The sequence below is a fragment of the Gopherus flavomarginatus genome, chromosome 2, assembly GCF_025201925.1.
Source record: "Gopherus flavomarginatus isolate rGopFla2 chromosome 2, rGopFla2.mat.asm, whole genome shotgun sequence".
Classification (NCBI taxonomy): Eukaryota; Metazoa; Chordata; order Testudines; family Testudinidae; genus Gopherus; species Gopherus flavomarginatus.
In genome coordinates this window covers 44916074-44943815 of record NC_066618.1, presented here as the reverse complement: position 1 = coordinate 44943815, position 27742 = coordinate 44916074, and the positions used below count along the sequence as shown (strand labels likewise).

Below are 27742 nucleotides of genomic sequence, written 5' to 3'. Positions count from 1 at the left end.
GAACTGAAACTCCCATGAGGCAGTTTCATTTCAGAATTTAAATTTTCCAGTTTTTGATTTTTCACCAAAAAGACACAATTTTCCATAGGGAAAAAAAATCCTAACAGTTCTACCTCTCTTCTCCTGCCTCCGCACCAGATATCCTAACATGGTGAGAAAAGTGACATTTCCAGTTCTTAAAGTATGTTTCCCACAAGAACTAGGTGAGATGGAACACAAGGACTTAAAGGTGCTTAACAAGCATTATGTGCCAAACACAAATCTTGTAGCTGAAAGAGATAAATTCTATCAAATAAACTAAATGAAAAGAGAAAAATATCTCTGCATTCTAGCCAGTCTTAAAAATCCATTTTTTTTTTTTTTGGTTATAACTTTTTACAAGAAGCCCTTACAAATCATTTGTTCTTGGGATAAGGAAACCTGAATTAAAGAGAGGCTACTGAGCACTGTTCATACAAAAGATCTCATCTTGAAATGAGACTACTCACATAAGTAAAGTTACTCACTTGCTTTAGTCTTGAATGGCATAGGGAAAAATTCTCCACTTTGAGAAAGCACCTCTGTCAGTTTTGCACGTGAAGGGAGCAAAGTCCAGTCCATGGACAAAGATGACTATATAATTCACGACATCCCAGATAAGCAAAATGGATGTGTTGCTGGAGAAACAAAGCACTGTTTCTTCAACAAGCTATAGTATAGGAGCCATGGTAAGAAGGGACAACAAGCTGCCCAGGCCTGAAAGGCACCACAACAGTTCAGAAAGGAGTGTGCTGAGAAGAACTAATTAATGCTTACCAGAGTGAACCACCAACCTAGCTACTTGAGGAATGGCCGACTTCAGAAACTGTGCCTCTTCATTCTATATCATTTCTCAAAACTGTATGTAACGCAGAATAAACTGAACTGAAATGGTGGGGTGAGTGTAAATATACATGAATTGAAAGTCTGAGAAGAAGTGGATACAAGGATAACAATACCTGTGATTTCTGAAGAAACAAACACTTATTGACGCAAAACTGAGAGAAGCTAATCTAATTTTACAAAACAATAATCAGGGAACAATAAAAGTATTAGGATGGCAGGAGAGCATGTCAAAACATGAATGCACCTGTTTATCATTACCATTAATTGTGGATGAAGGAAACGGCCCTTTGCTGACAGCAGACATTGGCTGAAGAAGGTTAAATTGGACTGTAATGCCACACACAATGTGTTGAATCTAGTGACAGAATTAAAAATAAACTATGAAGCTCTATATAACACATATCCAGGGTTAATAAAAGGTATAACAGCAAAGCTGCATGTGGCTAAAAGTGCATTTATGCATTTCTAAAGGCCTGTCCTGTTCCTTATGCTTTGCAGGAACTCATAGAAAGGCAGCGAGAAGAATTGAAAAAGCAGGAAATCATTTCACCTGTGAAGTTCTGTGAGTGGACTGCATGACTGTTTATGCTCCCAAAAGGGGCAGAGGTGTTAGAATTTGTAGGAAATACAGCACAAGTCAGCAGGAGATGCAGGAAAACCTCTGATGTGTAAAATGTCTGAAGTGACAAGTTTAGAAATACCTAGACGTATGTGGGAGTGATTTTACCTTGTTATTGCACCTATGCCTACAAAAGTGCATAGTTTTGCAAGTGTGCTGTATGCTTTCATTCTAGAGGGGGAGGAGAGTTTCCTGGCAGGTGGTCACAGTCTACTGCTCCTGACACTTTTGTCACAGAGAAATGTAAGTACCATTTTCTGTTTTTACCTCCCTGTTTTGTGGCTTTTTTATTATTTTGTAACTTTGATTCCATTTATGCTGTCTTTTCACAGAAGCTAAAGAAGAAACTGTACAAGTCAGTTTATTTGTTGCAGCTGTCGGTTTATTGTTTATTCCTTTTTTTTTTTAACCAAAAGTTTTATTTTATATTTCTGTGCCTATAGTATGTCCCCAATGGTTTCTATGGCAGAGCAAACAGCAGACTCATTTTCACTGCTGTCAGAACTGCTAAGGGGACAGAGCATTGTGGGATGATGTGTTTATGCTGAGAGATATACTGGATACGTGGCTTGCCAGCTACTACTCACAATTGCATCTCTCAGGGGGATCCCTCCTTTCCAGCAGCCACCATCTATTTCTAATTTCATATACTGTGTGTTGGAGAACTGCCTGGCCCTTAACTTGCTTTCTTAGTGTGCCCCATAGTTGTGCTTGGTGCAGGTCCCTCCTTCATGGTGGCCATGAAAAGGCACTTTCTTTGTTCAGGTCCAAAGTAAGCTCCACAGTAAGGGAAAATTGAGAACTACCAGTGACCCGACCCTACCCTGCTGTTTTGTATCTGGTGTCCCTAATTCCACAATCTTCACATCATCTCCTACTTCGTGAGACGTTTTTAAAACTCCCACTGTTCCTACTTGCTACACAGAGGGACGGGGAGATGAGTCAGTTGTAGAGTTCTTATTGCACCTGCTTCTGTGCCTGTGGCCATCTTATATTATTTCTAAGTATGTTTGAATTATTTTTATTTTTTTAATTATTGGAACAACAGTGCATATGCCGACTCTAACCTCTGCTAATAGAATGAGACACACATTTTTGAAAATTTAGCCTTTTAGAACTGAGAATTCACTTTGCATATTGGTGAAATGATGCCACTGTTGAAATGTAATATACCAGCCCTTTAGCCCTTACTACAAAACAGTATGGGGAAAGGAGGTGAAAAATACTGTATTCAATTGAAGCTGCAGGGAAATGTATTGAAGAAGTTGAAATTTGGCTAGGACATTGGATTCAACTCTGTTTTTGCAAAAATACCAAGGAATTTTTTAATAACCCTAAGTAATATAAACTTTGAGATATAAACTGAAGTATGTATCTGAAAACCGTCAACCAGCATAGTGCAAACTAACAGCTTTGGCTGAGAACTGATTCAGAGGGAAGAGAACCGGCTGAATCACCAGCACCACTTCCTCAAGAAGCCTGAGTTCTTCTTGGAAGTTTCATATCCAAGTACTTACCCACTCCAACCCTGCTAAGCCCCGTGAGACGTGACAGGATGACTTTCTGAGAGGGTTGGCCGCAGATCAGTATCACGGTATGTCTGTCACAGATGAAGAAACTACATACAGTGCATTGATCAATGTAATCTATTCTAGGCCATAAAAATCCTCCAGAGTGTCACAAATCCCCTGTAAATGCTTGATTTAGTGTTTGGATCTCATTGCATTTAGCTAAGAGAAGTCTTATTAGAAAATTTCCTACTACCTACACATGAAAGGCTCAAAACCTAAGTTATTCCAACTAAAGTCAGAAAGACTAAATATCTTAAAGACAGAAGTTCTGCTCTTGGGCAAGATATTTCTCTCCTCTGTTCAGACCACTCATTATTTTCCATCATCTTGGCATCATACTTGAACCTGAAATTCTGTGGATTTCCCACATTCTTTGTGTCCATTAATATACCTGTACTGCCTCTAGAACACTGACCATATACAACTCCATGATGTATGCTACTGAGTCCACTCCACTTCTGCTAAAATCCTCACCAGTATTTCCATAGCCCACTCTTTTACTTCCATATTTGAAGGTCCACACATAGCCCCTTTCCCCTAAGAGGGAGGGATGGTGGGGGGCAGACAAACCATTATAGTGCAGATCCTATGCCATTGCCCCTCCCCTGAATAAATGCCATATCACCTTCCTCTACACAGACAGAATGCACATCTACTTGTAGTCTCCCAGATATTGCCACACTCATTATGCCATAGGACCTTCTACAGACATGGAGGAGAGGCTGGATTTGCTTACTGTACAATAGAATCATAAAATATCAGGGTTGGAAGGGACCTACAATAGCAAAATACACTAAATAAATACTATGAAAGAATCCAGTCTGAGAAACCCATGTTCACATAGCCATGAAATTTGATAAAGGTATTTAAAATATTCACTACTGTTCTCATTTCTGAAAGCATAGCCTTAAGCCTACTGACATTTCATGGTCTGTTAATACAGAACTCTTTAAATATAGAAAGGTACACATTATACATTAAAGACTATGTAGACTCATGCGTGAGATAGCCTGTACTTTATCAACCTAGGATTGCTTAAACAGTAATAATTATAAATATTGCATATTCAAGACTATTGCCATAAAAAATTACCACAAGACATAAATCTATATCTTTCAAACTTAAATTTGGAGTTATTAAATAAAATCACAAGTACAGTATAGTACAGAAGACATAAATGTCTCATGCTCAAAACTTCCCTTCTGAAACTTTAAATCATAACTAATATTGGATAATATTTCTAAGCACTAAAATGTGTTTGATAAGTCTTACAGGCACTAACCCTTGGTATGTAGAGGTTTGCATCAGTAATGTTATAATATATGCTGATGCTTTTTTCTGTTCACCTCTAAGTTGTATACAATTTCAATCTAGATAGAGCTGATGATCAAAGAATGAAGTTATAGTTCTGTAGTTACCCATGGGTAAATCTACAGTACCACTGCTTCCTAATATGATACTGAAGTAGTACCTAATTTAGCAACTACTAACTTCTAACATGTTTGTCTAAAAGAAGTCCATGGTCTTTTATCATCATTCCAGGTTATAATGTAGATTACAAGGAAGGTTTCAATCCTCCAAATACTTTAAAGACATGAGTAATTTTACTTATGAATAATTACACTGGAGTAAATTGGAGTTTTATGTGGGTAAAGTGAGCCAGCCTTGGCCTTGAGTGACCACAGATGTAATTATGTAGGTACTAGTTATTACTCAGTAGTTAAAATTTGATCCAATGTTTCCACTTAAAACAGACAATGAGTCCTGTGGCACCTTATAGACTAACAGATGTACTGGAGCATAAACTTTTGTGGGTGAATACCCACTTCGTCGGATGCGTGGTATTCACTCAGGAAAGCTTATGCTCCAATATGTCTGTTAGTCTATAAGGTGCCACAGGACTCTCTGTCACTTTCTACAGATCCAGACTAACACGACTACCCCTCTGATACTTAAAACAGAGATTCTCAGATTAAGTGTAAAAAAAATAGTGTTAATGCAACATTCAGATTCAGAAATTAAGCACTCAGAAGTACAGAAATTCAAGACTTAAGATTACTCCCAATATTAACTCAGCAATGTTACATATCCTATACACTTCATGGTGTACATTAATAAAAAGTAATTGTACATTATTATTTACAGCAACAAAGAGTCCTGTGGCACCTTAAAGACTAACAGATGTATTGGAGCATAAGCTTTCGTGGGTGAATGCCCACTTCATCAGACGCATGCTATCACTTGGACAGGACTGAATCTTGCCTACTAAGCCATCTCCCGATGACTTAGTCTAATCCAGCGGTTCTCAACCAGGGGTCTAGGCCCCCCAGGGGGGCCACAAGCAGGTTTCAGGGGGTCCGCCAAGTAGGCCCAGCATTAGACTCGCTGGGGCCCAGGCCAGAAAGCCAAAGCCCCAATGGATGGGGCTGAAGCCCAGGTCCTTGAGTCTCACCACCCAGGGCTAAAGCCAAAGCCTGGGCAACATAGCTTTGTGGGGGCCCCTGTGGCATGGGGTCCCAGGCAATTGCACTACTTGCTACCCCCTAATGCTTTTACATGCAGAAAACCAGTCATGGTGGCACAGGTGGGCCATGGAGTTTTTATAGTATGTTGCGGTGGGCCTCAGAGAGAAAAAGATTGAGAAATGTGAACCCCTGACTAACCTTCCAAAACCCTGAGCAGGTTCAAAGAGAAGCCATTAAAAATCATCCCTGTTGGAAAAATCTTCTTTCCCTCCAAATGTGGAATTTCCCCTTGCAGTTATTCTGGATGAAGAGTCAGGACTGGCACGATTCAGTCCTGTCCCAGTGATAGCATTCCTAGATATACAATTTCACAGCTTTAACTCTCATGGCCCATGAGTCCAGAAACGGGAGTTTTTGTCTTTATATGTTGAAAAGGGGACACAAATGGGACCTTTTGTCTCCCACTGATCCCTGTACAGTGGGGCGCATGATTACTAAGGCCCTTCGATTTACAGACAGAGGAAGCGAAACAAACACCAAATAATTTTTTAAACTATTTATTTTTAAATTATTTTTAAGTGCCTGTTCTGCTGTCTAATACTTGTATCAAAACAAAAGTTACTCCTGAGTTCCCAAACAATCTTACATGATTATCTCAAAGGAATTATACGCTAATGAGAAATAAAAATGTTACATTTATTTCATTTGGTGCCCAGATTCAGAGGACTGGAATCATACCCCACTGTGTAGGGCTGTAGGCTAAAAGAAAGGGAAATAAGTTGAAAACAGAGGGAAATAGTATATTCCAACTATAATTTTAGGGTACATATTTCCAATTACTTTTTTCCAATTTGAGCTCGATAAATTGAATACAAGGAAAGTCCTACTAAATTTTAACTGTAAACATTTTATATCTCTCCAACTTAGAGAATATTGGATCCTTTGAGGGGAGTGGGTGGAAAGGGTATTCACTACGTTTTACCTCTCTTTATAACTTGGACAGAAATATCATTTTAAATACACCATAAATAATCTATTCATAGAATTCTAACACCTTGTGCCAGGAATGCATATATGCAAGAAATGCAGAATTGAGCCTATATATTAGAACTCTATCAAAGTAGTTTGGAAGACACATTTACTATGGATATTAGATAATCTATAATTGAAAAGTAGGAGAAAAAGTCCATATGTGTTTTCTATTTCTCTGTTGCATGCCACATACAAATATGCATATTTCATGCACACAGAGACAATTCATTTGTACATGCAGTTATAAGCAGAGCTAAATTGTTACTGAGGATTTTTACAAGACCTTCTGTTACAAAGTTTTACATGAAATACTGTGAGCTTGATTCTGCTATTACTAGCAGTGATGTAAGCCAGGAGAAGCTCCAATGAAATCAATAGACTCATACTGGTGTGAACTTGTGTACATGAGAATAGATTCAAGCTCACTGTATAAGGAAAATTATATACACACACACACACACACACTTATAAATATTTAAGGCCTAATCCAAAGACTTCCACTGACTCCAAAGAGGTTTGGATCAGGCACTTAAGTCAGAGATCCTGAAACAGTTCAAAAAGTATTAGACTATGGTGAATACCATACCACCAGTTTTACTATACTGTGTGATAAAAATAAAGCAATGGAAATAAAATCCCCACATGTGAGGTCTCAGCACTCTGCCCTCTTACACTGTGTAGATTTCGGTTATATATGGAATTATTATTCAGATGACTCTATTAAATTGTTTTTGAATTATGAAATAAATAGAAAGCAGGGACTTTAATTACAACTGCATTTTCTAAAGTACAGACTGATACACATCAATAGAGGGAAATCTGGCCCTATTTAAGTCAATGAGAGTTTTGCCAGGACATCGGTGGGGACAGGATTTCACTTATTGTACACTAGCAGTGTACTGTAATGATAAGCTCTGTTTATGTTCTCTGAGCTTCAGTATCCATATGTAGTTTACACCTTCAGCTTTAATAGGTTTGTGAATGGAACAATTACATTTCAGTCACTGAACAACTTAAAAATAATGATGTCTCCATAATAATTCAGATTAAAGCATACAAAGATACTATGAAAGCAGCAAAGAATCCTGTGGCACCCTATAGACTGTTAGTCTATAAGGTGCCACAGGATTCTTTGCTGCTTTTACAGATCCAGACTAACAGGGCTACCCCTCTGATAAAAGATACTATGCATTCTAGTCAGTCATTCTTATAACTAACAAGCAACAACAGGAATCAGACCTAGAGTACCTTCTCTTGACATGATTCTCTATCTCATTTCTACAGCCCTCTTAATGAAGGGGAACCAAACCTGCGGTCCCATGTATTCTTTATCTTTAAGATCACCTACCAAGACAGATACTATGGTATAAAATGCTTTTTAGCAACCCAGAAATGTTTTGTTTAAACATCTTGACAGTCTATATTTTTAGCAACCTTTCCCAAATCTTGATAAATTCTATATGGTCTTCCAGGATTGATCTTGATAGGTAGTGCTTTTACCCCAAAGTCAAATAGATGTGACATACAAGTTCAGTTTTAACAGACAGGAAAACAAATAAAAGGTTGAGCATTCCTCTACACATTGCAGAACCTACTAAACCATTACACTTGAAGCTGATCAGGCAAACGTTACAGTGCCCCATCTCACCCGCTAACTTTTCTGTAAAACAAGAAGCTGCTGCAACTCATCAGCCACCTACAAAAATAACTTAACATCTTTCAGTTTGTGTCACCAGGCTACAAAGCGTTAAGGGGGAAATCTTTTTCCCCCTCCATCAAAGCAACAGAGCCGCTGCAAAACCCGTTAATCTCAGCCGCTCACACCACAAATAACTGTCTCGGGAGAAACTTTTCCAAGTGGCACACAAAGGCAGAGTGACAGAACCAGCGAATCTCTGTAAAACACCCAGATTACCGACTCTCGCTCGTGCCTAGGCAGGGCAGTACAGAGACACCCCCCACACACACCGTGCGCGCTTATGTGTTGATACACGATCCTGGTGACCCCCATCCTCCCCCCCTTGGCGTGTCTACCTGAGTGTAAGGGAATGAGCAATGCCAGTTACCGAGGAGTGAGCGCCTTTCTTGCAGAGCGGTCCCCTGAAGACTCCTTTAATGCCACGGTAGTGCCCGTTGCTGAGATGCCTGGAGCTGATGACCAGGTAGCACGCCATGCGGGTCCGGGCGGGCTGAGGACAGGGCAGGGGCTCAGTCCCGCCGTGCGCTGCTTGCGGGGGGGGAAACGCGGGCTGGCCCCTCCTCAGCAGCAGCAGCAAGTGCTACCCCCGCTGGGGACACCGCCAGCGTGAAGCGGCGGCGAGCTCTGCCCCCGCGACGCGTCTCGCTCTTCCGCAGCGCCCGCCTTACAGCTGCCGGCAGCAGGATGCGCCGAGGGCAGCAGCGGCAGCCCGAGCGCAGCGAGGGGAGCCGGGAGGCGGCCAGTCCGCATGCTGTTCCGCGGGGCTCCGGCAGCTCCGCCAGGAACCAGGGCAGGGCGCAACTTCCAGGCCGGCGGCGGCACCTCGCTCGCTAGTCCCGCACCCCCCAGCCGCGGGCACGGGCAGGCGCAAGCCAGGCGGGGGGTTCTCCGAGGCAGCCGGTCCCCATGGCCGGTCCCGCCGCCCGGCGGGGCGCTGCCTGCACCGCGCTGGCTCCGGGTCCCGGGCACCAAAGTCCTTCACGTGCCGCCGCCGCTGCGGCCAGCGCCTGAGCGCGGGGGCGGCGCCGGGAGAGCCCCTCAGCCTGTGCCGGCCCCGGCCCGCGAGCGAGGCAGCAGGTGGGAGCTGCCCCTGGCCGCTGTGCTGCCGGGCGGGCTCGGAGCAGCGGGGACAGCGGCGGGAGAGGCGCCCGCAGGCGGGGGTAGCACGGCCGCGGCTGGCCCCTGCGTAACGGGGTCAGCCAGCGAGGAGCCCCTGAGCGCCGGCACCATCCTCGGCCCAGCGCCTTGCCCCAGCTCCTCTGCTCAGGACCGGCACGGTCCTCTCAGCCTCCTTGTTCCTGCCTGTCTCCCCGCCCCCCAGGCTGAAGGCAGCCGCCCGCCACAGCTCCCCAGCTGGCTAGGACTGAGCGCCTCAAGCCCCCCGGCCCTGTCCGAGGTGCAGTATTAAAGGGGGACACGATGGGCTCCCAGCCATTCCGACCCGAGGAGTGGCGCTGAAGTGCAATTGGGCCCTTCCCTGGAAAGCAAAAACCAGCCGGGAGCCAGGCTGCTTCGGGGGTGGCCTTAGACTCGGGCTGCCTGAGACGGAGGGAAATTCCTGTCTGCAGCCACCTGGTGTAGCAGCTCGGACCCCCGCAGCTGAAATTAGGCTTTCTCCTCCGCCCTGGCTGGACTGGGGAGGGATGAATGATCATCTCCCAGCAGCCAGCTACGAGAATGGAAGAGTCCTGCCAGTGCCTCCGCTGTTGACAAGAAGCACAGATTTCAAGGGGACAAAGATGAGAGAGGCTAAAGCTGCACGTGTCTCACAGTTGAGCAAAACTCTGCATAGAAATCTCCCCAACTTCTGTCTCTGCCCTTGTCATGATCTCCCCTCCCCATCCCCTCCCCCTAAAAGCTCACGAGTTTAGGTGGGTGGTGTAACTTAAAACCTAAATAATTTACATAGTATGATAAGCATGAAATGTTTCCTACGTTAGGCAGCTAAAACAGGTTGTCACTTTCCTCTTTGCAAGATACACTCACCATAAATCTAGCTTGCTGTGCAAACTCAGCTTCATTTCTTGAATAGATAAGCATTGTCTTTACAGTTCATCTGCAATTCAGCTAGCTCATTAAAAATATAAACCATGTAGTGTTAGTAATTATCTGTAAGCTGCATTTTTGTTTCCAGAATAGTGTTCTTTCTATATTTTAAATATCCAGTATAAGTAGAAACTGCTTAGAAATCTTCCTTTACAAACCCAGTAAGATCCTCTATATTTCCAAATATAGAAAATTAAAGGCGGCACTTGGCAAATTCTAATTTAGGATTCTGAAGGTATATATTTCTTTTGCACAAGACAAATTTTGTAATAAGGGTCTCAAAACTTAGAAGATCAATGGCTATGACAGTTCAACTGTCCTGCTTTGACTGTCTCAGTTAAATAGTGTTAATAAGGTATTCATGTACTATATAATCTTGACTGAACATACTTGAAAACATTTCAATATCTAACAATAGATTTGAATATATAGATACATATAAACACACACTTAGAGAGAGAACAAAATAGGGCTGCCTGAGCCTTAAAAAGAGTCTTAAACAGCAACTTTTAGAAAATAAAAATTAACTATACAGAAACAATAATATTGTACATTTACATAGGGGATCCTTTAGAATGAGAAACACTAAGTGATTATAAAACTATAGGCATAGAGAATTATTGAAATTCAAGTATCCTGGGGTGAAAAGTGACAACTAGTCAGCATACTGTCAGTTACTGGGGGTGTGGGTGGAGAGGAATACTGGTCAAGCACACAAGTGAAAATGCTATATTTAGGTCCATTAATATTTATATATTTTATATTGGGAAAAGTGGCTTAAGCCCATTAATATTGTTACAAAACAAACCAGACCTTGGGACCGAGTTGAACTGCAGCTGAAATCAATGTCAAAACTATCATTGGCTTTAATGGAAGCAGGATTGAGCCACAGTTTTTCATGTGTGGTTCTGCTATGGAAAGTGATATGTGCAAATGGCCCGATTTCTGTGTAAATTCAGGATCACATCCTTTTTGCTATTTTTCTCCTGTTAGCTCCAGAGCTAACAGAGCTGTGAGAGTGAGCCAGAAATTATTTTCTTTCTACATTCCAATTGCAGAGCTAATTCTTCCCTAATGTATTTCTTTGCAACCCTATTTCAAACAGTAGTGTTGCAAAGATGTAACTTCAAGTAGAATTTTGGCCTGCAGCTTGAGTGCAAGGCTGTTTGCAGGTCTGGCAGTTAGAAAAACATCTTTCTAAGCTGTGAACTGAGTAAATTTGCTTTGTGAGTCATTGATTCTCCATGATACAATTCTCATTTTCCAGATCATGAAAGCAATTTAAGGGCCCATCTGAAAGACCCACACAGAAGGCCAAATTCCTTCAATCCAATGAAGTGCCATGAACAGCCTCCCACACTGTGAAAGTGGTGCAATTGCACTGTGAAGTTAAAGAGAGGATGCAGGGTAGTTCACACCATCTGCACACCAGAGACCTGTACTCTTTCCACTCTAGAAGGCAGAGGGTTTGGTGGGTGGCAATTACACAGCTGGATTGGTTAACCCATACCACCTACTTAGGGAGCTACAGCCTTGAACATGTAGCAGTGGATGTGCAGTAGCTTCATGGCCTGGTAGGACAGGGAGAATATTTTCCTCCTCAAGCCCCACAAAGCTTTGCCAGTTCATTCACTGAGGTTGTGTGCAAGGAATAGGTTTTGTCCACCTGGGAAGGGCTCAAGTGACCCTGCTGTATTCTGATCACTAAAAGTCATTTTAGGCTCATTCCAACTTGCAAGATTAGGGGAATAATAAATATTACTAGCTGGATCTATTTTATGAACAACTTGGTGGATACAATCATGAGGAAATGAGATTAATAGTTGTTAAATGGAACAACTAGAGATTGTCAGTCTCTAAACAGTACATCAAGGCTCTGGAGGTACTGTGCCTTCCTTTCATTAATCACAGGTAATCCAGAATTATGATTCTCAATTACATGAAAGATACTTTATATTCTCTGGGCCTAATTCTTCACTGACTTGGACCATGTGTTGTCACTTCCAGCTGAGTAAGTCGGTGTAAAATGCTACTATTCTGCTTTCGTAACATTTTATACCCACCCAGTGCTCCCTTCGCAGATGTGTAAGTGACTTCTCAAGATGCAAGGAAGCAGAGAATCAGGTCATCTGTCTGTAATGTTAATTGGAATAATGAAATGTTCTCCAGCTCATCTGTCCACTCAATTTACACAGGATTGGTATTATTAATAAGTGCACTTAGCATTTATTACCTTGAAATTGCTTTATAAACATTAATTAAGCCTTACAATCTCTTGAGAGGTATTATTATTATCTCCATTTTACAGAATCAGATCCTGAAATCCTTATTCAAGCAAAATTCTCATTGAAGTCAGTTTTGTCTGAATAAGAAGAAGTTAAGACAGAAAGGTTAGACCAAAATTTCCAAACTTATGTCTGAAGTTAGCTACCTACATAAAAGTGTTTATCTTCACTGAAAAGTTAACTCAAGTGTTGTTCCCAACTCAAATTCTATCCACACACTTTTAACTCAAGTTAGCTGGCCCCTTAGGGGCTATAGAATAAATCCCAAGTGAGCACAACTCATCAGCAGCTAACATGATCTCTCTGCAGTGGGGATGCAGGCTAGTTCCATTCAAGTGCCACTATTCCTCCAGTGCCTTCACACATTTCCTTCAAGTGCCCAGAAAGGATAGACAAGTCATCCCATAATTCCCTAGGAAAGAAATTAGAGCAGCTCAGTTTAAAGCTGTGCAAAGAATGCCCCACTGGGATATGCCCCCAGAAGTCTTTTGGTTACTGTGTAAACTGACATCACTTTACCATGGGTGGAGCTTTTGGAAATCCACAAGTGCTGACTAATCAATGTATATATTAGAGCTTGCAATTCATTCCATAGTTGGTAAAATGCCACAGTCTGTATGATGGTTGTACTAAAGCAGGAGAGTAATAGGCTCATTCCTTATGAGCCCCAAACTCCCCCTGACTTTGAGAGGGTTCAAGTGTAGTAGTTTGTGTAGCTGACTGAGAATGTAATTCACACTCTTAAATTCTAACTCTGCTGTGACATGGAATCTTTTCTGCGGCTTTGGGAAGCTACTCTGCATCAGATGGTACTTACTTTATTCACAAGACTACTGTGAAGACTAGTTAATTAAATAAAAAAATTAACATAGAAAGTGTTAAATATTATATAGCCACTCAAACTGGTCATTTCTTAACCAGCTCTGTACTGAACAGTTAATCATCTATTATTTTCAGAAGAATGCTGAATAAATCCCTTTCACACCAGTGAGCAGTTCAGTTAAGGACCCCACACCAGCATTAGCAAAAGTCCAGTATTTCCAGTGGGTAATACTGTCCAGTGATAAAGATCCTTTCTTTTTTCCATTATGTAGTAGTGTTCATTGATTTCTCATCACTGTTAGTTGTGTTGTTTAGCTGAATTAGGAAAAGATAAAGAATAATATGTAGCCACTGGTGGGAAAATTGTAGATGTGAAAGTGATGAAGATGTAGTAATGTTTTCATACACTGGCCAATTTAATATGTTTGCATAAATATTTAATACATCAATCTCTTTATGAAGAACGAACATGCTCTGCATTTCAATATATCTCTTTATATTACATTTGCCTAATAGTAAATTCCACAAAGAAAATTTCATTAGAAAGACATCTTTAAGAGAGGTAACTCAAATTTTGATTTCTCTGTGATGGTCTTTACTCTGTTCAGTCTCCTTGTATTAGCAAACTATGTACGTGCTGACGGGCTGGATATCGAAAAACTTCATAAACCTGCTTTATTTTATTCTTGTCCATATGAATGAGGAACTAGAACTGAATGTTAAATGCAAAACAACTCTATTAAAATGACATTAAAGCTTAGATGTAAACTGAAGGAAATGTTGTCTAAGCTGTTACTCTTAGCTTTCCCATATTATGCAGAGAAAGAAAACTGTGGAAGTACAGGGGAGGTGACATCTCCTCCTTATCCCAGGAAGACTATGTCAAAGAGTTAAATTAAAATCAGGTTATATTAACTTGAGTGACCAGCACACCTTTTAAATCTGGTGTTAGGCAGGGCTGCGTCTTGACCTCTGCACTCTTTTGTTGGGAAATGGATTTCATAAGGTAGCATTCCATCAGGTCCATAAGCATTAAAATCAGTGATTTCTTGCTCTCAGACCATGACTATGCCGATAACGTTGTTCTTTCTAGTACAGAGCCCTGACAGGTTTTGCAAGATACTTCAGCTAATGGAGGAGGAGTTGGCTAAGGTTGGCCTATATATTTTATCGTCAAAGAGAAAGCTGCACACATCTCGGATCAAGTCCATCCATGACTCCAATCTCTTTGAATAATGAAACTGTCAAAGCATTCTCCAGCTTTTCCTATTTCGGTTCTCTACTCACCAGTTCCTCCAACTCTCACATGGAAGTTCTCCACGAGATTGGCATTGCAGCATTTGCCATGGGTCATTTACAACCAATATGGAGTCAACAGCATCTTGGCATGACAATCAAGTTCAAGATCTATTCAAGCTGTATCCTCTCGGTACTGTTGGATAGTTGTGAAACAGACACTGTGCTGCTCAGACCGGGCAGAATCATAAAGCTGGGCAAAGCTGGAGGTTTTCCACACAAAATGCCAATGTTGTAAATTGGGCATAAATTTGAATAATTTCATTTGTAGGGTAGATTTTATGGTCACTCCAGTCTACACACTACTGGGGCTATTGTCCACAGATGGATTCTTACACTTTTCAGACATGTTGCGAGCATGGCACAAGATGTTCCAGTGAAAACCATTTTATGGGTGGCTGGTAACATCTGGGATGAAATTCTACCAACCGAGGGGTGGAGGCCGTCCAGAGGCAGATCCCCTATTACATAGGTGCATCAAGTTTTCTCTGACATTGGACTCTCAGCCCATCAAGCCCTTGCAGCCTCAGAGGAATGGACCAAATGGTGAACGATCGCTACAGCCAACCAGGTAAGCATTGAAGAAGATGACCAGTGCATCCATGTTGTGCATTGACCCCACACACACAATTTTAAGGAGTGCATCAAGAATAACTATCATCAGGGGGTACTTGGCTACCGGGGTGGGCAAATTATTCTGGCCCAAGGGCAAAATCTATGTGGGGAAATTCTACGCAGGGACATGAATGTAGAGCTGGGGCAGGGGATTGGGGTGCAGGAGGGGATGTGGGAGTGGGTATGGTGTGCAGGAAGGGGCTCAGGGCAAGGGGTTGGGGTGCAGGAGGGGTGTGGGGTACATCAAGGGGCTCAGGGCAGGGAGCTGGGGTGAAGGAGGGGTGTGGGGTGCAGGAGAGGGCTCAGGGCAGGGGGTTGAGGGCTCAGAGCAGGGGGTGTGGAGTGTGGGAGGGGGCTCAGGGCAGGGTTTGGGGTGTGGCAGGGGGCTCAAGGCAGAGGATTAGGGGCTCAGGGCTGGGGTTTGGGGTGCAGGTTCCAGCTTACCTCAAGTGGCTCCAGGGTGGCAGAGGCCTGCAGTGGGGCTAAGGCAGGCTCCCAGTTTGCCCTGGCCCCTCGCTGCTCCCAGAAGTGGCCAGCACATTCTGCAGTGGCTTCTGGGGGTGGGATGGGGCAGGCAGCTCCACCATGTGCTGCCCTCACCTGTGGTACCACCCCTAAAGCTCCCATTGGCCACAGTTCCCCATTCCCAGCCAATGGGAGCTGTGGGGGCGGTACCTGAAGCTGATGGCAGCATACAGAGCCCTTTGCCTCCCTCCCCCACCCCTGGGGGCCATAGGGATGTGGTGCCAGTGACTTCTGGGAGTGGCAAGGGGCCAGGGCAGGTAGGGAGCCTGCCTTAGCCCCACTGTGCCATGGGGCTGGCAATCCTGTAGGCCAGATCCAGCCCACAGGCCATAATTTGCCCGCCCCTGCTCTAACAGATCCTCTCCGGGGCCAGAACTCCCTAACTCTTCCACAGTAGAGCAAAACCTGCCTACACAATGGAATGATGAAGACTTCCCTCCTTTTGATTTCTCCCAGAGGTAAGGGCACTCAATCTCTTCCTCCCCTGGTATTATTTGCATTGATATTTATGTTACATGATCAAGATGGCACATATTCATCTATTTGGATTCATACTGCTCTAATATTCACAATATTGTCCCCATTTGACTGGCACCGAGTTTTACTTTACCTTGACATTTTAGTCATCATCCGTGTTGCCCTGCCATAAGACACCCACAAATTGTCCACACACACACACAAGTTAGTTTAAGAACATAAGAATGGCCATACCGGGTCAGACCAAAGGTCCATCTAGCCCAGTATCCTGTCTACCAACAGTGGCCAATGCCAGGTGCCCCAGAGGGAGTGAACCTAACAGGCAATGATCAAGTGATCTCTCTCCTGCCATCCATCTCCACCATCTGACAAATAGAGGCTAGGGACACCATTCCTTACCCATCCTGGCTAATAGCCATTTATGGACTTAACCACCATTAAGTTATCCAGTTCCCTTTCAAACGCTGTTATAGTCCTTGCCTTCACAACCTCCTCAGGTAAGGAGTTCCACAAGCTGACTGTGCGCTGCATGAAGAAAAACTTCCTTTTATTTGTTTTAAACCTGCTGCTTATTAAAAGTTTAAAAGGTTACAGCCTGAGGTTCAGGGGACTGTTAACTAGACATAGTGCTCATCAGGGCCGGCACTTCCATTTAAGCAGCAAAGAATCCTGTGGCACCTTATAGACTAACAGACGTTTTGGAGCATGAGCTTTCGTGGGTGAATACCCACTTCCTCAGATGCATGTCATCTGAGGAAGTGGGTATTCACCCACGAAAGCTCATGCTCCAAAACGTCTGTTAGTCTATAAGGTGCCACAGGATTCTTTGCTGCTTTTACAGATCCAGACTAACACGGCTACCCTCTGATACTTCACTTCCATTTAGGCAACCTAGGCAATCGCCTAGGGCGCCAGGATTATTGGGGGGTGGCATTTTGCCGGGGGGGTGGCAGGCGGCTCCGGTTGACCTGCTGCAGGCGTGCCTGTGGAGGGTCCGCTGGTCCCGCGGCTCTGGTGGACCTGCCACAGGCATTCCTGCAGATGGTCTGCTGGTCCCGCGGCTCCGATGGACCTCCCGCAGGCACGCCTGTGGCAGCTCCACCAGAACCGTGGGAGCACCGCGTGGTGCGGTGAAATGGCTGTGCGGCTAGGGTGCCTAAAACACTGGTGCCGGTCCTGGTGCCCATAATGTTTATGAAGGTCTCAGGAGTCATGTTTGCCAGTAAAGAAGGTGCAGCACTTTTCATTAAGATCACAAGAACGCAACTCAGGAAAAGGAGTGGAGAAGATGGTGGAGGAAGAATGCTGAAGATGCAAAGCACATGACTTTTCTGCCACTCTTGTGGCAACAGTTCACATATATTCCAGCCACAGGAAGCAAGATGTGTCAGTGAAGAGGGACCATCCACTTCTTTATGGGTGGGCACTTCACATGGCAGTTCACCAAATGCCTCCGGCCAAAGGCCTGAAAATGAGCAAACAACTATTTCGTGTGAACATAATAGCAGACTTTACATTACATTTTCTCCTAAACAGCCAATAATAAATCTGGCTTATGTTTCTCTCCCTTAGCCAGGAAGGGACAGAGATATTTTAAAATCTGGAATCAATATACAGCCAAATATAATGCTCTTTATTATGAAAAAGACTTAAAATGTCCATAAATCTCCACACCTGCTTATTTCCTGCTCTCCCCCTCCCCCGACACTGGAATGCTCCTCCACACAACTCCATCAAAGTACCTTTGGTATTCCAGTCCTTGCCTCCCTGTAGCAGTGACTGTCAATCACACTGAACTATCATTTTGGGGTTGTGGAGGGGGAGGTGATATTGGCAAACTTCCACTAGGGACTACATTTAATCAACAAAACTCACATCCATTTAACTAGATGTTTACTCAGGCACCACTTGGACTACCGCACAACCTACAGCATCCCTATTATCCATATATTTCTATAGAAGATTTTATTTTGCACCATCAGAAGACCACCATGTTAGTTATGCATGTATCATGATGCCAGCATTTTATCAGTTGTCCTTGATAGTGCATCAGCAGACAAACATTAAAGAGCTTTTACAAAGAAAGATATCAGACACCAGAAAAATTTTAGGTTGACAGCAGTTTTGTCAGTTAGCATTCTTCATAATTCTGATACTAATTGAACATGAATATCCTTATATTATTAGTTGTCTATGAAACAATAGTTTTAAGCTTCTGAAACCTTAATCTATTATCTAAGGAAGACAAATAAACTAAGATTTGTTTTCTCCATGTATTATGATGTTTTGCCTACTAAAATAGGTAAAGGGCTTTAACATCCCACATTCCATCTAAATCAGTTGAAATGCTACTCTTTCTTTCATTATTCCAGGATAATCGTAGAATTTCATTGTGCCTTGGAGTGGAACAGGGGAGGAGATAGAATTTTGCAATGATGTAAAAATTTCAGTAATAATTGGAAACAGGAAAACAAATGGAGTGATAAGATCAGAGGGTGAAATTCTCCTCTGTGCAGAGGGCTAGAAGAACAGCTTCCCTTATAATTCCAATTTACAACCTCAAAAGATGGCTTAAGTGAACTTCTGCTGGCTTCTGCACAGTGGTGAATTTCATCCTAAGTATATTACAGTGACAACTTGCTTTGTGGTCAATGGTGTTACAGTACTGAAGAGCAAAACTAAAATAAATGCTTAGTTCAATATAAATTCAGTTATTATTTTTGCAGTAATTTTGGGTTCTAATTATAACAATCTAATTTATAAACAACACATGCTGAGGTTTAGACAGTGAAGTTCTGATGAAACACTGTGTACAAATTTTAATTACATACAGTTCTAATAGAGTGAGTACTGCAGCATTTCTGTCATCTTTGAAATGGTAACAAAATGAAAAAAAAATTGAAATATGAGCATGAAGGTAATGAGATCAATAAATGTCAGCTAGAAAAAGTAATCACAACTCTGGAGACTCACTAACCTTTCTACAAGTCCCAGAAATAATAGACTAGCTTGGGATGAGGAATTCTTTAACAATGAGAATCAGATACAATTAGAAGAGGAAAGAGAACCCAACCATGCCTGAGAGTGCATTTGATAGTATCTTTCCAGGTGAATTTGACTAAATAATTAATTCTTTTTGTTTTTCTCCTAAGTTCTTCACTAGTCTAGACTTCTGTCTACTCTGGTCTTGAAATCCAAAAGTGTAAAGTATAAACATATATGGATAACTTTATTGTCAAAAGGAAATAGGAGCATAGCAATTCATATTGAGGGTATGTTTCTGATCCCATTGAGGTAAATACTAAAACTTCAGCTGACCTCCATGGAAATTGTAGGTTCTCAGCACACCTCAGGATCTGGAACTAAATTGGCTCCTATATATAATTTATGCAAACTCAGTATTTGAAAGTGAATTAAATCAAAACTAGAAATTGTATGTTGTGTTTTAATGTCCTGTGGTATGATCTAACTTGAATAAGAGAACAATATTTAATATTCAAAATGTCTGATTAAATCGTATTTGAAATGGTAATATTGGTATTTATTTTATTTAATTAAAATGTGCAAGTGGCATTGAACCACAGGTGAAAAAGCAAAGAAATAACATTTTGTTAAGCCTATGAAGAAGGCAATAAATTCTTCAGCATGAGGCATATAATCTTCTTGAAAATATTAACATTTAATGAAAGAATGTTCAAAATTCACTAAGGATTTATATTACAAATAGATAGATTTCAAGGAAATTCACTTAAAGAAAAGAAAGGAACAGAATACATAGGAATCAATCTATAATGTAGATAATTTATTAGAGAAGCCCTCTTCTCTTTGTATCAGTGCTATTGAGTCCCACCACATGATGCTGACTAAAAGATAGAGTGAGGCAAGTATATATTCTCCAAAAGCTTACGGTCAACTCTAAGGTGCTTGCAGGACAATAACAAATGCAATTTTTATTTATCATCATTTTCATTAATAAAGTTACTTCTAAATGCTACTGTGTCCATTGAACCTGCCATGGGACACTGCCAATATAAATTTCAATTCTACTTTGCTTGCCAGAGATGATTACATGAAAAGCATTCTGCAGATTATGAAAGAGCTCAATATAGAAGCACATACAGTACATGAAAGTGGGATTTTCAGATTCTCTGTTATATCTCTTTTCCCTCTGAGACCATTTTCCTGTTAGAATCATAGAATTGTAGGACTGGAAGGGACCTCGAGAAGTTATCTAGCCAATCCCCTATACTCATAGCAGGTCTAAGTATTATCTAAACGGTTCTATTATTCATATGTCCAATTTCCTTGAAAAGAACAAGGTGAAAACATAGGCCCCAGTCCTCCAAACACATACTTATTTGCCTACCTTTAAATATTGAGCAATACTGAGCTGCACTGGGACTATTCACGAGTAAAATTATGCACATGCATAAGTCTCTGCAGAATTGAGGCTTTAGACTGGGGAAAAGATGTGCAGCTAGTAGGCAACCTGAACCATATCTAATATCAAACTAGTTTCATGCTGAGGTACCCTGTTGTTTTCCCTGTGGGACCTCAGAACAGAGAATTATGAAAACAGGGTAAATATGTTCTGGAAATCTGTGATTATTCATTTCAGAGCTAAATAAAGCTGTAGTCTCTTGCTCATATTTGCTTGTCACGTGGCTTTTAAATACTCCTGGCCAGACACTGCTCACATTCTCTTCCATGTTTCTCACAATACATGTGCATATTATATATATGTTTTATGTGGATGAGGCATGGTCAAGGCAAGAATCAGCATGCTGTACCCAGGGACAAAATTTATGCATGTTTTGGAGTCCATATGCAGACACTGTGCTAAGTACAAGAGTAACTTATAACTCACAGTTTGAAGATGGCAAGTACAGAAGGCAGTGACAGTGCAAGGACTGCATATGTGAGCAAGCAAATGAGGGAAAACATGGTGGATGGAGAGGGCTAGGTTTACTATTGAGCTGAGTGTTTGTCTCAATGGCAATATGTGGGCAAAACCAAAGCAGGCTCTGATGACTCATGATAATTCAAGTACCACCCCTCTCAGGCCAGGTCAATACATGTACTGTCTGCAAAATATAGATGGTGGGCCAAATTCATCCTCACCTCAACTCCATTGAATTCAATGAGCTTACTCCATGGATGGATGTGGCACAATCCTGCATGAAAGATTAATGTGTTGCATGTTCCCTTACAGGGCTGGCTCCAGGCACCAGCAAAACAAGCAGGTGCTTGGGGCAGCACATTTCTAGGGGCGGCATTCTGGTGCCAACCATCATAGGTGCCAATTCTGGGGTATGGGGAAAAAGTGCCCCCACCACTCCAGCTCGCCTCCACTCTGCCTCCGCCTGCTCCCGTGAGCATGCCGCTGCTGCTGTTTCACTTTTCCCCCCTCCCTCTCAGGCTTGCTGCACACAAAACAGCTGTTTTGCACAGCAAGTGGGGGAGGGAGGAGAAGCCAAGTGGCGGGCATTCGGGGGAGGGAGCGGCGGTGGTGGAGCGGAGGTGAGCTGGAGCAATGGAGCTGGAGCCCCATTACTTCCTGCTCGCCCCCCACCCTAGCTCACCTCCGCTCCGCCTGCTCCCCTGAACGCGCCGCTGCTTTGCTTCTCTGCCCTCCCTCGCCTGAGAGGGATGGGGGAGAGGCGGAGGGGCAGCACACCCAGGGGAGCAGGTGGAGCAGAGGTGAGCTAGGGTGGGAGGTCGCAGGAGGCCCCCAGGAAGCAATGGAGGGGGGGATGCGGCACACCCGGGGGAGGAGGTGAGGCTGGGGATTTGGGGATGGGGTTTGGAAGGGGTGGAGTTCAGGTGGGGCCGGGGGAAGGGGGGCATGGAAAAAAAGGGTGGACGGCCAACATTTTTTTTTGCTTGGGTGGCAAAAATCCTAGAGCCGGCCCTGTTCCCTTATCAACTAGAAGCAGGAGAAAGTTCCTTGGGATAGTACAGTCTGCCACTGTCAGTGTTACAGGCTGTGTGGCCATTAAGGAATGGTTAAGAAGTATCCCATAACTTAGTATTTCTTTGCTCTCTAGCAGAGTTGGTCAAAATTTTATGAATTATTTTTTCACCCATTTTTTTAAGCCCTTTTCAATGGAAAGACTTTTTGTGAAAAAATGACTATCAGACTGTTCCATTTTTCATAAAGATGTGGGCCTTTTATATATTTTTGATATTTTTTCTCCAAATCCTGGCACTTGCATCAAAGAGCTGCAACCAGCCTTCCATCCACATTATCTCAGCTGCGTTCGAAAGGAGTGGAGAGCCATGCCCCAAATAAATGACTTCCCCATCTCCAGTTTACATTTCTGATTAAGTTTCCTCATCCCACTGACCCTGCAGAGATGAGGAGGGAACAACTGCAGAGCTATTCAATAGAGGCTACTCTGACATCATAAGAAACCCATCCAATACAGATGGCTTGTTTCCCTCCATGCAGGGAGATCAAGTCCATAGTGAGCAAGGAGTACAGTCTGTCTGTGAGAGTCCATCTACTAAAGCCCGCTCTTGTGCACAAGAACACTTGGAGAGGGGACCTTCTCAGCAACAGAGCTGGCTTGTCCTCCAAATGGCATCCTTTCTATATTCAAAACATGCTGCTTCAAAGCAGCATTTCAGGACAGAACCTCAAAGAGAAAACTGTCAAAACCAAATAAAAAGTGACATATCTGCCCCACATTGAGCTTAGACCTTCAACCGATAACCTAGTATGTAAGAGTCTGAACTGTAGTGTCCGTCTGAAATAGAATGAAGAAAAGAACTGGTTGTCTTCTGTGTTCTGTACAGCACCAATCACAAGGCTCTCTTCCTGGGAGAGTGCAAAGCTTTTGTTGTCATGTGGCACTCACTCAAGTTGAACAATTGCATTTTAAAGTGGAGAGAGGTGTGCATGCAAATGCACACTCATGCACACACACACACGTTAAATCTGTATCCATGCTAGTAGTCAACTAAGGTAACTGAAGACTTATGCTTTGAAATTTTAGCTTTAAGAAAAAATATTTAATAGTGCAATGGAATTATGGTAATTGAGAGTGTCTGCTGTGACAGGTATATATATAAGTAGCTAGAATTCTGGAGACCTAAATACTATTATTCATTTACAGCATGAACTATCACTTTATAGACGCATAATGCCTCCCTAGCTCCATAAGGAAAGGCAAATTCTTTCTGCTGTCAGCCCGACAGAATGAAGGGGTCTGTCATAAACAGATAGCTAAGGGTTAATGTCTCTTTCACCTGAAGCACCTGACCAGAGGACCAATCAGGAAACCGGATTTTTTCAACTTTGGGTGGAGGGAACTGAGTGTTTTTGTCTTTGTTTTCCGTCTGCCTGCCTTCTCTGAGCTTTGGAGAAGTAGTTCTGTTTTCTAATCTTCTGTTTCTAAGTGTAAGGACAAAGAGATCAGATAGTAAGTTATATGGTTTCTTTTCTTTGGTATTTGCATGAATATAAGTGCTGGAGTGCTTTGATTTGTATTCTTTTTGAATAAGGCTGTTTATTCAATATTCTTTTAAGCAATTGACCCTGTGTTGTATCATCTAAATACAGAGAGAACATTTGTACTTATTTTTCTTTCTTTTTATATAAAGCTTTCTTTTAAGACCTGTTGGAGTTTTTCTTTACTGCAGGGAAATTGAGTCTGTACTCACCAGGGAATTGGTGGGAGGAAGAAATCAGGGGAGATCTGTGTGTGTTGAAGTGGCTAGCCTGATTTTGCATTCCCTCTGGGTGAAGAGGAAAGTACTTTTTGTTTCCAGGATTGGGAACAGAGAGGGAGATTCACTCTGTTTGGATTCACAGAGCTTGTGTCTGTGTATCTCTCCAGGAGCACCTGGAGGGGGGAAGGGAAAAAGGATTATTTCCCTTTGTTGTGAGACTCAAGGGATTTGGGTCTTGGGGTCCCCAGGGAAGGTTTTTCAGGGGGACCAGAGTGCCCCAAAACACTCTAATTTTTTGGGTGGTGGCAGCAGGTACCAGGTCCAAGCTGGTAACTAAGCTTGGAGGTTTTCATGCTAACCCCCATATTTTGGACGCTAAGGTCCAAATCTGGGACTAAGGTTATTACATGGTGGCAGCGGTGGGATATAGACAGAATCCAGAAGCCAGTAGAAATATTGTATTTTTCTTTTCTCTGCTAAGGGCTTTTTAGCAGAGAGAAGCAGTTGGTTTTAAAAGGGAACCAGAGAGAAATTTTTTTTTTCTGCTCTCTCTGGCAGTTTGTGGCTTGCATGTTAAGCAGAAGTCGTTAAGGACTATTAACAGTCTTTTGTCACACAATAGCACTCCCATTGAGAGTCATACCAGCACTATATGAATGCAAATAAAGTGGTTTTTCAGGTTTACTTGACATTGAAGATTAGCTAGAGAGAGAAAAGGAAAAAAGCACTGTTGCTAGGCAGACTTCAGGAGGCAACAGAGAACCTGCAGTTCAGAAGATAAACACCGGAGGGCACCCCAACACAAGAAAACAGGAATCATGACTTCTAAGGCAAAAATTGCGGCCGAAGAACAAATCAAAGAAGCTGAACACAGGCGACAGATGGAGATGAAAGAAAGAGAAGAACAGATCAAAGAGGCAGCCAAAGAGGCAGCACACAAAAGAAAACTAGAAGAAGAAGAGGTGGCCCACAGAAGGAAGCAAGCAGAAGAAGAGGCAGCCCACAGAAGACAGATAGAACTCCAGAGGGAAGCCCACCAACAGGCCATGGAATTAGAAAAGGCTAAGCAACAGACTCCAGCCAACCCTAACAACCCGGCGCCACATATTGCTCCACAGCCCAGGAAATTTCCCACCTACAAGGCAGGTGATGACACCGAGGCCTTCTTGGAAAATTTTGAAAGAGCCTGTCTTGGGTACAGCATTCCCGAAGACCAGTACATGGTAGAATTGAGGTCACAGCTCAGTGGACCTTTAGCAGAGGTGGCAGCTGAAATGCCTAAGCACCAAATGAATGACTATAAACTTTTTCTAACCAAGGCCAGATACAGGATGGGGATAACCCCAGATCATGCCCGTCGGCGTTTCAGAAACCAAAAGTGGAAACCAGAGGAGTCATTTCCCAAACACGCCTACTACATTGCAAAAAACTATGAGGCCTGGCTAACAGGAAACAACATTCAAACCTTGGAAGAACTGAACCTCCTCATACAAATGGAGCAGTTCTTGGATGGTGTTCCTGAAGACATCACACGGTACATACAAGATGGAAACCCCAAGAATATCGCGGAGGCGGGGGAGATTGGAGCCAAATGGATGGAACTGGCAGAAAGCAAGAAAGCTACTGTCAAGGGGAACGATTACCCCAGGGGGCACACAGACCATAAACCCTACAACCGAGGACAGCCAAAGACCCCACATACCACCCAAGTAAAGCCACAGATACCCTACCCTTCAACCTCACCAGTCTCCAGTAACTCACCTCGGCCCAGTGACCCATCAGATGGAAGATGCTTTAAGTGTAATGAACTGGGACATATCAAGGCCAACTGTCCCAAGAACACCATGCGAGTGCAATTCATTACACCACCATCACACCAAAGATCCCCAGGCCCGGATGCCTCCCAAATACCCTTGGAGCGAAGGGAAAATTTGAGAGTGGGCGGAAAGAAGGTTACTGCGTGGAGAGACACGGGGGCACAAGTGTCAGCTATCCACCAATCCTTCGTTGACCCCAAATTCATCAACCCAAAGGCCAAAGTTACAATTTACCCCTTCATGTCACAAGCTGTAGACTTGCCTACAGCTCAACTGCCTGTCCAGTACAAAGGCTGGTCAGGAATGTGGACTTTTGCAGTCTATGACAATTATCCTATCCCCATGCTACTGGGGGAAGACTTGGCCAACCAGGTGAGGCGGGCCAAGAGAGTGGGAATGGTTACACGTAGCCAAACCAGGCAAGCTTCCAGACCCATTCCTGTTCCTGAGCCGTCCACAGAGGCCCCGTCTGTGTTACCAGAGACCCAGACAGAGGTAGTGGACCCGGATTCCATGCCAACCACTGAAACAGCCACAGCACCTCCAGTCCCAGGCCCGGAACTGGAACAGCAACCAGCACCAGCCATTGCAACCCCATCTTCAAACTCAACGCCAGAGGGCGCCAGCGAGCCAAAACTGGCAGAAGCAACAGACAGCCATACCCAAAAGGCTCAGCCAGAGCCTGAAATACCCTCAGGTGCACCAGCGGAGAGCGGTTCACCAGCAACGGAAACAACCCCATCACCTACATCGCTTCCAGAGGGACCAAGCCCAAGTCCACAGTCTGAGGAAGAACTGGTGACCCCAGCCTCAAGGGAACAGTTCCAGGCTGAGCAGGAAGCGGATGACAGCCTTCAGAAAGCTTGGGCGGCGGCACGGAGCACCCCACCGCCTCTCAGCTCTTCTAATCGATCCCGGTTTGTTATAGACCAAGGACTTTTATACAAGGAAATTCTTTCTGGTGGACACCGGGAAGAATGGCAGCCGCAAAAACAGTTGGTGGTTCCAACTAAGTACCGGGGGAAGCTCTTAAGCTTAGCCCATGATCATCCCAGTGGCCATGCTGGGGTGAACAGAACCAAGGACCGGTTGGGGAAGTCCTTCCACTGGGAGGGGATGGGCAAGGACGTTGCCAAGTATGTCCGGTCTTGTGAGGTATGCCAAAGAGTGGGAAAGCCTCAAGACCAGGTCAAGGCCCCTCTCCAGCCACTCCCCATAATTGAGGTCCCATTTCAGCGAGTAGCTGTGGATATTCTGGGCCCTTTCCCAAAAAAGACGCCCAGAGGAAAGCAGTACGTACTGACTTTAGTGGACTTTGCTACCCGATGGCCGGAAGCAGTAGCTCTAGGCAACACCAGGGCTAACACTGTGTGCCTGGCCCTAACAGACATCTTTGCCAGGGTAGGTTGGCCCTGCGACATCCTTACAGATTCAGGGTCTAATTTCCTGGCAGGGACCATGGAAAAACTGTGGGAAACTCATGGGGTGAATCACTTGGTTGCCACCCCATACCACCATCAAACCAATGGCCTGGTGGAAAGGTTCAATGGAACTTTGGGGGCCATGATACGGAAATTCATCAACGAATTCTCCAATAATTGGGACCTAGTGTTGCAGCAGTTGCTGTTTGCCTACAGGGCTGTACCACATCCCAGTTTAGGGTTTTCACCATTTGAACTTGTGTATGGTCACGAGGTTAAGGGGCCATTACAGTTGGTGAAGCAGCAATGGGAGGGGTTTATGCCTTCTCCAGGAACTAACATTCTGGACTTTGTAAGCAACCTACAAAGCACCCTCCAACACTCTTTAGCCCTTGCTAAAGAGAACCTAAAGAATGCTCAACAAGAGCAAAAGGCCTGGTATGACAGACATGCCAGAGATCGGTCCTTCAAGGTAGGAGACCAGGTTATGGTCTTGAAGGCGCAACAGGCCCAT

General features: G+C 43.5%; 2 protein-coding genes across 2 annotated transcripts in view; one reads left to right on the top strand and one right to left on the bottom strand.

Annotated features, from left to right (window-relative positions):
* ZNF804B (zinc finger protein 804B) overlaps window positions 1–8822 on the bottom strand; it is a 345019-nt gene extending 336197 nt beyond the window's left edge. The window contains exon 1 of the mRNA XM_050939497.1: window positions 8618–8822. Coding sequence (XP_050795454.1) covers window positions 8618–8725 — 108 coding nt within the window. The 5' untranslated portion in view covers window positions 8726–8822. The remainder of the gene's footprint in view (window positions 1–8617) is intronic.
* FAM237B (family with sequence similarity 237 member B) overlaps window positions 1–27742 on the top strand; it is a 1214420-nt gene that overhangs the window by 972225 nt on the left and 214453 nt on the right. The gene's annotated exons all lie outside the window — the stretch shown is intronic.